General features: G+C 36.9%; 1 protein-coding gene across 2 annotated transcripts; it reads right to left on the bottom strand.

Moving 5' to 3' along the window:
* Positions 1–249: 249 nt before the first annotated feature.
* On the bottom strand, positions 250–10,995 carry LOC137092764 (gastrula zinc finger protein XlCGF57.1-like). 2 transcript variants are annotated; one of them, XM_067457209.1, is made up of 3 exons: positions 10,712–10,995; positions 6,193–6,318; positions 250–1,999 (listed from the first exon to the last, which is right to left on the bottom strand). In XM_067457209.1, the coding sequence occupies exon 3, from the start codon at positions 1,992–1,994 to the stop codon at positions 1,002–1,004; it is 993 nt and encodes a 330-aa protein (XP_067313310.1). In that variant the 5' UTR covers positions 1,995–1,999; positions 6,193–6,318; positions 10,712–10,995; the 3' UTR covers positions 250–1,001. The 2 variants fall into 2 exon arrangements, with proteins under 2 accessions (XP_067313310.1, XP_067313302.1); XM_067457201.1 differs by lacking the exon at positions 6,193–6,318.
* Between the last annotated feature and the right edge of the window lie 984 nt (positions 10,996–11,979).

The raw sequence follows: 11,979 nt of genomic DNA on the forward strand, positions 1-11,979 counted from the left end.
CAGCAGTCAGGTCGGCAGTCTTACCCATGACTGCGGTTTTGAGTAATGAACTAGGCTGGGAGTTTTTAAAAGCCTCAGGAATCTTTTGCAGGTGTTAGAGTTAATTAGTTGATTCAGATGATTAGGTTAATTGCTCGTTTAGAGAACCTTTTCATGATATGCTAATCTTTTGAGAATTTTGTTTTTTCATGAGCTGTATGCCAAAATCATCAGTATTAAAACAATAAAAGACCTGAAATATTTCAGTTGGTGTGCAATGAATCTAAAATATATGAAAGTTTCATTTTAATCATTACATTATGGAAAATAATGAACTTTTATCACAATATGCTAATTTTTTGAGAAGGACTTCCAGCCATATGCAAAGCATGCTGCATGGGAAGTAACAATGGTGTCTCTAATAAAACTGCATAAGTGAGCTAATTCTCTTAAAATAAACAAGTAATCTTATTTTCCTTAATTTTATCAGCTTAATCAGTTCTTAATTCAAACCTCAAAAATGCTTACATTTCCTTAAAAAAATTAGGAAAGTGTATCTCTTGGTTTTATTTATTTACAACATTGAACCACAATTTTCTTAAGAAAAAATACACACTATTTTTAATTACCTTAATATCTTTTTTTGTGAAAATTACAAGACCCATGATTCATTTTTTAGTGTCACTCCTCAACCCTGCATACATTTTGATCTAAAATACAGATGATGATACATTGAAATACAATTAACTCAGCCATCTCTCTCTCTACAGTCTTTCTTCAAATCTCCCTCTTGGTCACCCTCTCTCCTCCGCCATCATTAGTGGACACATCCCTTACTGCTGATTGGCTACAAGTGTGTTGTGGTCTGATCCACTTTCAACTGTGAAATTCTCAGAATTTGCTTACTGTACCTCTAAATTGCAGAGTGAGAATAGTGTAGGTGAGCTTTGAGACTTGCGCAAGGCAACGCTTCGGAGTGATTTCATGTCTTTCCACACTGAGAGCTGGTAAATGGCTTTTTTTCAAGAATGAATTAACATGTGAGTCTTAAGGCTTCCTTTATGTCTGAAAGAGTTTCCACACTGAGAGCAGGTGAATGGCTTTTCTGAAGTGTGAATTAACATATGGTCCTTAAGAGATTGTTTCTGTGTAAAACTCCTTCCACAGTGAGAGCAGACGAAAGGCTTTATTCTAGCATGGATAAACATGTGAGTCTTAAGGCCTCCTTTATACCTGAAAGAGTGTCCACACTGAGAGCAGGTGAATGGCTTTTCTGAAGTGTGAATTAGCAAATGATCTTTAAGGTGTCCTTTCTGTGTAAAACTCTTTCCACAGTGAGAGCAGACAAAAGACTTTATTCCAGCATGGATTAACATGTGAGTCTTAAGGCTTGCTTTATGTCTGAAAGAGTGTCCACACTGAGAGCAGGGGAAAGGCTTTTCTGAAGTGTGAATTAGCAAATGATCATCAAGTTGTCTTTTCTGTATAAAACTCTTGCCACACTGAGAGCAGGAATAAGGCTTGACTCCAGTATGAATTAACATGTGAACCTTAAGGCTTCCTTTACGTGAAAAAGTTTTTCCACACTGAGAGCAGGTGAAGGGCTTTTCTGAAGCATGGATTACCAAATGATCATTCAAGTGTCCTTTATGTGCAAAACTCCTTCCACACTGAGAACAGACGAAGGGCCTTTTCCCAGTATGGATAAACATATGCTTCTCAAGGCATACTTTGCGTGTGAAAGTGTCTCCACACTGAGAGCAGGTGAAAGGCATTTTTCCAGTATGAACTATCATCATATGAGTCCTAAGCCTTCCTTTCTGTTTGAAAGTCTTTCCACACTGGGAACAGGTGAACAGGTTCAATTCTGTTATCTGAATGCTGCTTTGGGTGCAACTGTTTTCAGGTTCGGAGCAACTCAATGATTTTTCTCCAGCGGTGACGTCATGAGATTCATGAGGTTGAAGTTTCTCCTCCACTTCATTCAGATCTTGTCTTTCGTCTTTCACTTTCATCAGGCCTACAATGAAAAAAAACATATGACATGATGTATGACACTATGCTTGGCGATAGTTCTGAAGTTGCCTTGAAAGGAGAGCTTCAGTACCTATAAAGAATGATTGATAGAAGGATGAGCATATGGGGGTAATATTGTTGCATTATTCCAAGCAAATATATTGTTATCCACAAATAAATGTAAAGCGATTCACAAAAAATAAATAATTTCACAAATCAATAGAATGAGATCCACAAATATATGCGGGAGTTTCACAAAAGTAAATTAGATTCACAAATAAATACAATGACATTTGTGAGTAACAAAAAAATCCACAAATGTCAAAAACACACAACTCTGCCTTGCATAAGTTGCATTCATTTGTGAATCGCTTCCTGTGCATTTGTTGATGGCTTCCTCTGCATTTGTGGATCTCGTCTTGCGCATTTGTGGATCGCAGCACAGCACGTGGATTTTGAAACATTTCTAGCGTCTAGACTCAAGATAATCCACAAATACATAGACTCCACCCACCGTCTACTTAAGCCAGTCAGATCACGGCCATATCGTGCTGACCAATCGTAGCACGTTTTCGCTCCAACCAATCACGTTTTGGCCAGTGCCGCTGAAAAACAGAGTTACGACCACTGATCTATATAAATCTATATAACTATAGCTCTCTCTATATATCCAACTCTATATATCTATATAACTCATATAGATCAGTGATTAGGACTCTTCCATAGGAACTGAGGAATGCAGAGCGCGTGTCACGAGCGACAAATAATTCCAGCAATAAACCCCATTGATTTCAGTGTAAGATCTCAAGTGCCCTCGCTGGAAAATTGATGAAATAAAAATTAATGCATATTTTGAGATTTTATGGCATTATTGGCCTCTCAGGAATATTGACAGAAGATGTGTTTTATGAAGTATGTTGATGTATTGTTATATAATAGATCGTCAGACTCTAACTGCAGTTTCTAACGTGAGATCACTGCTAAAACTATTATATCCAGAAGCTATCTGTCATTTCAACAGTTTTTTGATTCTCTGAAATCTTTCTGTCAAATGCGTTTATATTCATTCAGGAAATAACATCTCTAGCTCCTGAATGTAGAGTTGAATAAATTGGTTTCCCTGTTTTTTTAACCACCATTTAAAACTCTTATCTTGGGTAAATTATATACAGCCCTATTCTAGCATAATTCCTTTATATTCACCTGTTGTGTAGGCTTCGAGTGTTAAAATAACAATTTAGGATTTAACAATTTAACATTAAAATTAAAAATAAAACAGCCAGTAGATGGCGGAAGAGGAACACTTATTTGTGTTAAAAGGCTCATTAGCCTTTTTTATTTTATTTTGAGTGAATTTTTGTAGTTAGTCCGATTTATACCACTAAAGTAATATTTTTTGTTACTTTTTTGTACTGGAATGTTAAATACATATAATTAGGGAACATTACAAATGAAAATGAAATACAAAAATGAAAAACAAAAATATCTGACTACTTCACGATAAATCTTTATTTAAATCATGTCTGTGCTGTCTGTTATGTGAGAGGATTTGAAGATAGTGGGACGAATCCTGCAAAAACTTACACTAAAATTAATTCAGTGTTTTGAGACTGTATGAAACTGTTTTGATCGATACTGAGAGGATTCTCATTCACTGTAAATTAATTGGTTTTTATTTTCTATAGAAATGCACGTGATTGGCTACAACACTCAACACTGTAAAATCATATGTTGTACTCTCGTGACCCAAATGAAGATTCTCTTCTTTATCTCTCCTCAGAATAAAATGCTACTGTAAAGCCTTGGCGACGTCAATTCACATATTGTGTTAATATTTGCCAGACGTTGCTGCAAATAGCCTATAGTGAAAAGGCTTGTCTATCCTGCTATATCCTATTTAAAAATATTGACAGGACGGAGTTGTTTGGAACAAATGAGAGCTTGGCTCTGGTCAGCACGATATGGCCGTTATCTGATTAAATAGATATATAGAGTTGTATATATAGAGTGAGTTATAAATATATAGAGTTATATAGATATATAGAGTTGGATATATATAGAGAGAGTTGTAGATATATAGAGAGAGCTATAGTTATATAGATTTATATAGATCAGTGGTCGTAACTCTGTTTTTCAGCGGCACTGGCCAAAACGTGATTGGTTGGAGCGAAAACGTGCTACGATTGGTCAGCACGATATGGCCGTGATCTGACTGGCTTAAGTAGACGGTGGGTGGAGTCTATGTATTTGTGGATTATCTTGAGTCTAGACGCTAGAAATGTTTCAAAATCCACGTGCTGTGCTGCGATCCACAAATGCGCAAGACGAGATCCACAAATGCAGAGGAAGCCATCAACAAATGCACAGGAAGCGATTCACAAATGAATGCAACTTATGCAAGGCAGAGTTGTGTGTTTTTGACATGTGTGGATTTTTTTGTTACTCACAAATGTCATTGTATTTATTTGTGAATCTAATTTACTTTTGTGAAACTCCCGCATATATTTGTGGATCTCATTCTATTGATTTGTGAAATTATTTATTTTTTGTGAATTGCTTTACATTTATTTGTGGATAACAATATATTTGTTTGGAATAATGCAACAATATTACCCCCATATGAGCAAGCCACTTTAATGGTGTAAAGATAAAGAGAAACGGTGCCCCATTCTTGCTCCCTTGTCAAGAAAGCTTCTTGGGTGCCCAGTGAGAGAGTTTTCTCTCAGAGTCGGAGCCATTAAAGGGGGGGTGAAATGCTGTTTCATGCATACTGAGCTTTTTGCACTATTAAAGACTTGGATTCCCATCCTAAACATAGACAAAGTTTCCAAAAAATGGATGGTTTGATAGAGTATTTCTGTGTCAAAAATACTCCTTCCGGTTTCTCACGAGTTTCGGAGAGTTTTTTTCGACTACGGGTCCGCTTGACGCGAACGGGTCGGAATGTCCTTGTTTGAGCCGTACGGGCTCTTCACCCGGAAGGGTGCGAGTGCACGCGAGCGACTGGATCAGAGCGAGTCAGCGAGAGAGCAAACGCACGAAGCCCATAAACACTGCATTCACTGCTGTCACAGGACTTCACCAAATCAACAATGTCACCAAAAAAGTGTGTTTTTGATGGAGCGGTGACGATAAAGGTTGACGATCGTGCTTTGGAAGCAGGCGGTGAGTAAAACTGCTTCAAATGTCTGTGTGTAGTTGGATATCGTCGCGTGAGTAAACATCAGTAAACAACACGATCGTATAGTTAATTTATCAATGGAGCCATGCGATCTATGGTGTGTGTTTAAATACATTTTTTTTAGCTGACCACTATAGGTGTCTGTTTGTTTATTGTAAAACCACCCCAAACATAACTTTAAACCTAGGTTCACACAAAGCACATTCAAATGCGCTACTCCATTGTTTTTCTATGTAACACTAGTAGTCTGACGTGCAAAACTGTTTTGCTTGCGATTGCTAAGGTTGAGGCGTATACAATAGTCCATAAACCGAAACATGTCCTCATAATCCACAAGTAAACAAACGCAAATGTTGACAGGCCACTAAATACAGTACATACCACAGAGACGGACGTCCTGCTGTAGCTGCTTCTCCTGTTCAATTTATTTCAGCCTCCGGATCCGATTCTGGATCATATCTGTATTAGTTGAATCTGATTGATAGCCATGGTTTTTTTAGGGTAACGTTTTCTTTTCCACGCTTAACGCTCTCGTGCAGTAGCTGCGCACTCGTGATTCTTTAGCTCCGCCCACACGATACGCCTCCAGCCGCTCAGTTTTTTTCCGGAAAGACTCGGTACAGCCCATATTTCTTTTATAAATATAATAAAACTAAAGACTTTTTGGAGATATGAAGAATGCAATACTACTCTATAGGTACTCAAGATTGACATGAGATTGACTGAAACTGAGTGTTTCACCCCCCCCTTTAAGAAAACCAACGAAACAGGCTTCTGGAGCAGAATTTTGTTGTTGCACTTTTAGACTCCTCCATTATTGTTGTATTAATAAGATTTGTTTTGTTTTCTATGCAAGGAGGGAGTTCTTTTTATAAATAAAATAGTTTGTTCATTTCAGTGGTGTAATCATGTCAAAAACAGAAGTATAACAGTATATACATTTTTTTTATTTTATATCGGTTATTGGGCAAATAAACACACAAATTATCAATATCGGTCGTTATATCACTATTCACCTCATATCATCACTATATGTCACTTCCCACACTCACTGGCATCTACTCGGCTCAACTTCAAAAAAAGGCCAACTGTATTTTAAAAGACCCAACTCATCCTGGACATCACCTGCTCTCTCACTTACCCTGTGGGAGAAGGTACAGATTAATTCAATGCAAAACAAACAGACTGAAAAACAGCTTTCCTCCCAGGCAGTTAAATGCTTAAATACATAATCTCCCTTTATACCTGGGACTCGTGCAATAAACCCCTAACTTAAAGGTAGGGTAGGTAAGAGTTGGTTAAAAAACTTTTTTTTTCCAAATTTGTTTAAATGTTCTTTATATATCAATACATGTATAAAATTTGAGTGTCTGCAGACCTCTTACGACTGTTTTAAAGACAGCTCATTAATTCCATTCACTCCACCTTCTCCCTTCGGGCTCTTACCCAAAGCCACGCCCCTCAATACATGAACGCGCCTCACCGACCAATCAGCTGGAAGACGCATTATTTACCTCAGACGGTATGCATGTAGTGACATCATTTCAGAATCACATGTAATACAACATCTAACTTTATCAGTATGAATATAAACAAATAAGATGTCTTTTAGTACTCACTATCAAGCTAGAATACCGATACTGGTAAAGTTTAAAATATATTTTTGTTTGATTTGGTAACGAGCTAGTTATATTTATAAGGCAAAGAAAACGGGTAGCATCATGTTTTTCCAATAACATCAGTTATATTGTAATGAAGATGAATTTCGTGTAAGGTTCATAACATATACTGTGTTTTGCATGTAAGAGTTTCCATGATGAAAGCATTGTTGATTAGCAGTAGCTAAAGCTAACTTAGTTCTAAAAAAAAGTTCCTGGATGCGGTGTACTAGCTTTTACACATGCATTTTGTTATCTAAAGTTAAATTTTGCGAAATTCAACATGACAGCGATCAACTTGAACTAAGCATATTGAGTATTTATCATCTCTACTAATGGCTAAGTGTAATATTGTACCTTTATGCTAAGTAGTTATGTTAGCTATATTAGGCAGCTTCATGTGCTAGTGATACATGCTTCATGAAAACATAAACCAAAAATGTACCTGTCCAGCAGAAATACAGCCAGCCATTAGTCGTTTTTCAGCCCATTTAGGTCCCTCAGTTCTCACTAGGGGTGCACCGATCCGACTTTTTCAGTCCCGATACCGATACCGATGCCCGGGCTTTGTGTATCTGTCGATACCCGATACTGATCCGATACTATTGTTAAATTAATAATAAACTGCCTTCCTTGAAGAGACTAAAGGCACCAGACTTTACTAAATAAAGATAATAAGACAAAATAACAGATGTATGCAAATTGTTGAATTCTTATTTATTTAAAAAACAATTGTGCATTCAAATCTAAAATATAATTTAGGGCTCGACATTAAGCATGCTCATGTCTGTCCTTCGGATAAGTAAAATGGTCATTCATTTGTCGTGCTTGTCCGGGAAAAAAGTTAGATTTGTGTGTGTGTGTGTGTGTGTGTGTGTGTGTGTGTGTGTGTGTGTGTGTGTGTGTGTGTGTGTGTGTGTGTGTGTGTTGTAAATATAACTTATTCTGAAGCAATGTTCTCAGTGTTCAATCAGCTTTGACATATTTTAAATCTGCATATTAGTGATATTTTACCTTTATAAAGGGCATTTTCCCCTAATCTTATTAAATATAAGCTATGCTTCAGGTTTTATATTATATTCTTAAATTTGATCTATACATTAAATTTAAATAAGACACTATAGGGATGTTACCAATCAAATTAAATTATGTACCCAGAAAAATTACTACTGCATTAAATGATGTTATGAGATTTGTATTTATGAATAAACGAAATAAATGTTGAAAAATATAGGAAACTAAACCACCAGTAGGTGAGTCTTAATGAGTGAGTCATTGAGTCATTAATTCAAACGACTGATTCCTTTAAGAATGAGACAGTCGTTTACGAACATAGACAGTAAAAGAAATGGACGGAGCGATCCCATTGCCTTCTACGGCGTTAAGTGAAGTCAACCTAGGGGCGCTCACTTCCTGATGACTGAGCGAACTGCGCAGGCTCAGACTGAGCTTGACGACGTAGATGTGACGTGAGCCTCCTGTCTGACAGCTGTAGGTCTTCTAGTAGTTGTGGAAAGTGAAAGCTGAATCACGTTGTTTAAATATTTTCTCCCGTTGCTTTTGGCTCACTATGGGCTTCTCCCCATTCTTCCCCCTTGACTTTATCAGACTTTGTCTCCACGTCCCCCCGACTGTCTCAAAGACAGTAAAAGATTGCCTGCGAGCGTCTCCTCAGGTCTATACGGTAATTTCTCAACTGTGCGACAGAGTCGCGTTGGTTATGACGCAATCGTTAGCCTATTTTTACAAAAACAGCTTCTACAGGGCGATAGTGTAAGATACTAGGTAACGGAGCCTTTTATGCATTGTCGTGTTTCTTTATAAATAAACAACGGGCAAATTGAGTCTTTAAACGCCTCAGATGTAAAGTTATTCACTGTCAAAGTGACTCAAAAATGAATGGGAGTCAATGGGATGCTAACAGCAGGTGATGGCTTGGTTAGCAATGGCAGCCCCTAGGGGTGGAACGCTTTCCGAGCGCTAGATTACCCCCTTGTTTACGAACAGGTTATTGAATCTTTGATTCAACCACTGAATCATTCCGAACACGTGAGACATGTTATGGTTCTGCTTTTTGGAACTTTGTTGCTTGGAATCTTTGTTTGGAACTATTTTCGCAGCTGAAATAGAACAAAAAGACTCAATATTGCATCTAAAATGTAAGTAATTAATGTTAATGATTGCTTATGGAGCTGTCATAGGAAATCAGTGACATTTTCAATCGTGATGGTATTCAGGGAAACAGCACATTTGGTTGAGTGAAGTTGTTTAACTGTATCATATGTTATAAAGATAAAAACTTCACATTTTTAATGTTTACCGCAATTACTATGTGTGAGTGGGGCTTTTTTTGATTTCTCCTCAAGATGCGCGAGCGTCAACAGCGCGTTGTTACTCTCAGTTCATTACATTAGCATTATCCACTATCAGTCACCACTTACACTAAATTAGTTCTTTGCATCCTGCAAAGTTAGCTGCTGGGCTATATTGTCCACTCCTTTAGTTTTACTGAGCTGCAGGAATGCAGCGTGCTCCTTAACATGGTGTTTCTGGATTAAATTGGTAGTATTATTGCCGACAGATGAACTAGTTGGGGTGGCAAGCATAAAATATCTCTACACATCCGACTCTCTGGCTCGCTCCATGTTGCTTCGAGCACGCGACACACGTGAAGCTGACGAATGCCGTAGGGTTCTGCTGCGATTAAAAAAAACAACAAAAAAACACCAGGATCGGCCTGTGGATCTGTTAATTTTTCTGATCCCCGATCCAGCTTTGTCGTCAGTATCGCGGCCGATATCCGATCCTAATATCGGATCGGTGCACCCCTAGTTCTCACCATCGTTTGAAAGCCATGCTGATATTTACTCACGTTTGATTCCTCTGTTTATCCAAAGACTTTTTGTGCATTGCCTTTACATGTAGGACAACTGTCTTTCTTTTTTTGCATTGTTTGCCTTCGCTGACTGCAAAACCCGGGACCATGCATTTTCAATGCTTTTGCTCTTCCTAGGAGTGCGCGCATGTGTGGGCAGAACTTGTAGCGAAAACGGTGGTTGCCATGGTAGCGAGAGAGAGTGACAGTCGCCCAAGCCAATCATTTGTTTCGTCCCGAACGAAAATAATGAGCGGTGTTTATTGCAGATTAAAAAGTCTGGAGTCACTTGATATTTATACTCTTTTTCAGAATACTTACATTTTAAATATGTATTGACATATAAAGAAAGTTTAAACAAATTTGGACAAAAGTGTTTAGATCATTCCTACCTACCCTACCTTTAAAGGAAGTGCAATTACATTACAATAACATTACATTTCCAGCCACTATATAAATATGTTGCACTATTATTTCACTCTGCACTACCTCCTTATTTATGTCCATTGTGTCTATCTTTTTTCTTTTTTTTTCAATCTATGAATATCCTAGTCATATTGTTTACATGCCTTGTTTGTTTATGTTTATTTGTTTCAATATATTTCTTTATTCTCATTTACAGTGTTTATATATTTTAATTGTCTGTTATTATATACACTGTTTACATTGTTTATTGTTCCTGCTAATTCTGAAGAGCTACTAAACGTGTTTCGTTGTTCCTTTTAACAATGACAATATCTATCTATCTATCTATCTATCTATCTATCTATCTATCTATCTATCTATCTATCTATCTATCTATCTATCGCTATTTTCCATCTTATTAGGACAAAAATAATACAATTTAATGTTTTTTTTAATAAACATGACTTATTTTTCATTTTAATGTTTGTATATGCTATATTTTAAAGAGATTTTAATGGTAATTTTCTTTACATTAAGGAATTAAAGACTTAATTTACCACTACAGTCTTTAAAGATGAATAAAGAATAGTCACCAACCTCCTTGTTCCTTGTGTTTTATTCCCCAGGATTCATGCATGTCCTCCTCACTCTCCTCTTTAACAAACACCATCATCCCAGCAGCAGATCTCAGTTCAGTTGATACACTTCTCCAGATATTCCTGCTTGATTTAAAACTCAGTCACGTCTATGAGGATGTTAATATTACATGCATGTATTGACCTTATTAAAAAAAAAAAAATCTTTCTATACACCAAAAGTAAATTTCTAACAGTTTGCAAGCCAGTCTCACGACATACCAGAGACCATGCTAACTAATCTTCTTCTTCATCCGAGGTTTAATGGTGGTTGGTAAACACGTATGTGCCTTACCGCCACCCACTGGACTGGTGTATGAAGCGTTGAGAGGAGGTAAAATGCTTAGCCATGCACAGTGCACCGTTTTTCCCTTCAAAAACGATTTGCACAAAGGAATTAAAAGAAATTGAGAAATTAGTTAAAATTATACAGCCTATGCATGGGATTCGAGTTATATGAGGAGAAGAAAAGAGAAACAAGATATTTTTTCCAGGCACATCTAATTTTTCATATTTTTTAATCCTAAACTACATTTTGCTGGATGACTGATATTACAGTGGTGAGCTTTTTTGGGAAATTGTGTATTAAATAGTAATGTCTTTGTATCTCCTACTATAGGCAACTTTTTGAAGGAATAAGAATTCTTATGAAATGTTTTTTTAAGGGATCAGCATTTTTATTTGAACCACAGTAAAAGGTCTGGTGTCACTTTTTGGCTTTGTTTCTCTTTCATTTTTTTAATGGACGCTTAGTTTAATTGTCTGTGGTTGAACCCGAAATCAACCCCTAAACCCCCAATCCCTATTCCTTACTTTAGTCCACTAATACAGTTCACTTGAAGGAGTGAGTGAATTTGGACAGGCGTTGTGTGTACATCGGCTCATTATTGGGGTGCAATGTGAGATACAATGAGTGCACTCAATAATGTCGATATTATTGAGATAACTATGAAAAAAATAATAATGATAAGATAAGGCAGAGAAGGCAGTTGCGACAGGTAGGACTCATTTACGACATTACTCCAGTATTTCATAGTAATATTAAGTGATATTGAATATTGTCTACAGAAAGTAGACAATACTGATATTTCCTTTCTGTGACTTTCAGATTTGACCAGTTATAAGACTGGTAAAGGACATTGAGCTTGTGGAGACATACAAATATCTTGGAGTCATTTTAGACAACAAACTGTGCTTTGAACCTTTGGTTGATGCTGTCTCAAAGAAAAT

Source organism: Pseudorasbora parva, chromosome 2, assembly GCF_024679245.1.
Source record: "Pseudorasbora parva isolate DD20220531a chromosome 2, ASM2467924v1, whole genome shotgun sequence".
In the NCBI taxonomy this organism is placed as follows: domain Eukaryota; kingdom Metazoa; phylum Chordata; class Actinopteri; order Cypriniformes; family Gobionidae; genus Pseudorasbora; species Pseudorasbora parva.

Bases quoted from the DNA above. Each gene is read 5' to 3' on its own strand.
- LOC137092764 (XM_067457201.1), bottom strand. From the start codon at position 10,787: ATGATGGTGTTTGTTAAAGAGGAGAGTGAGGAGGACATGCATGAATCC. The intron at 2,000-10,711 runs GTTGGTGACTAT...TTTTCATTGTAG, and splicing joins AAAACACAAGGAACAAGGAG to GCCTGATGAAAGTGAAAGAC.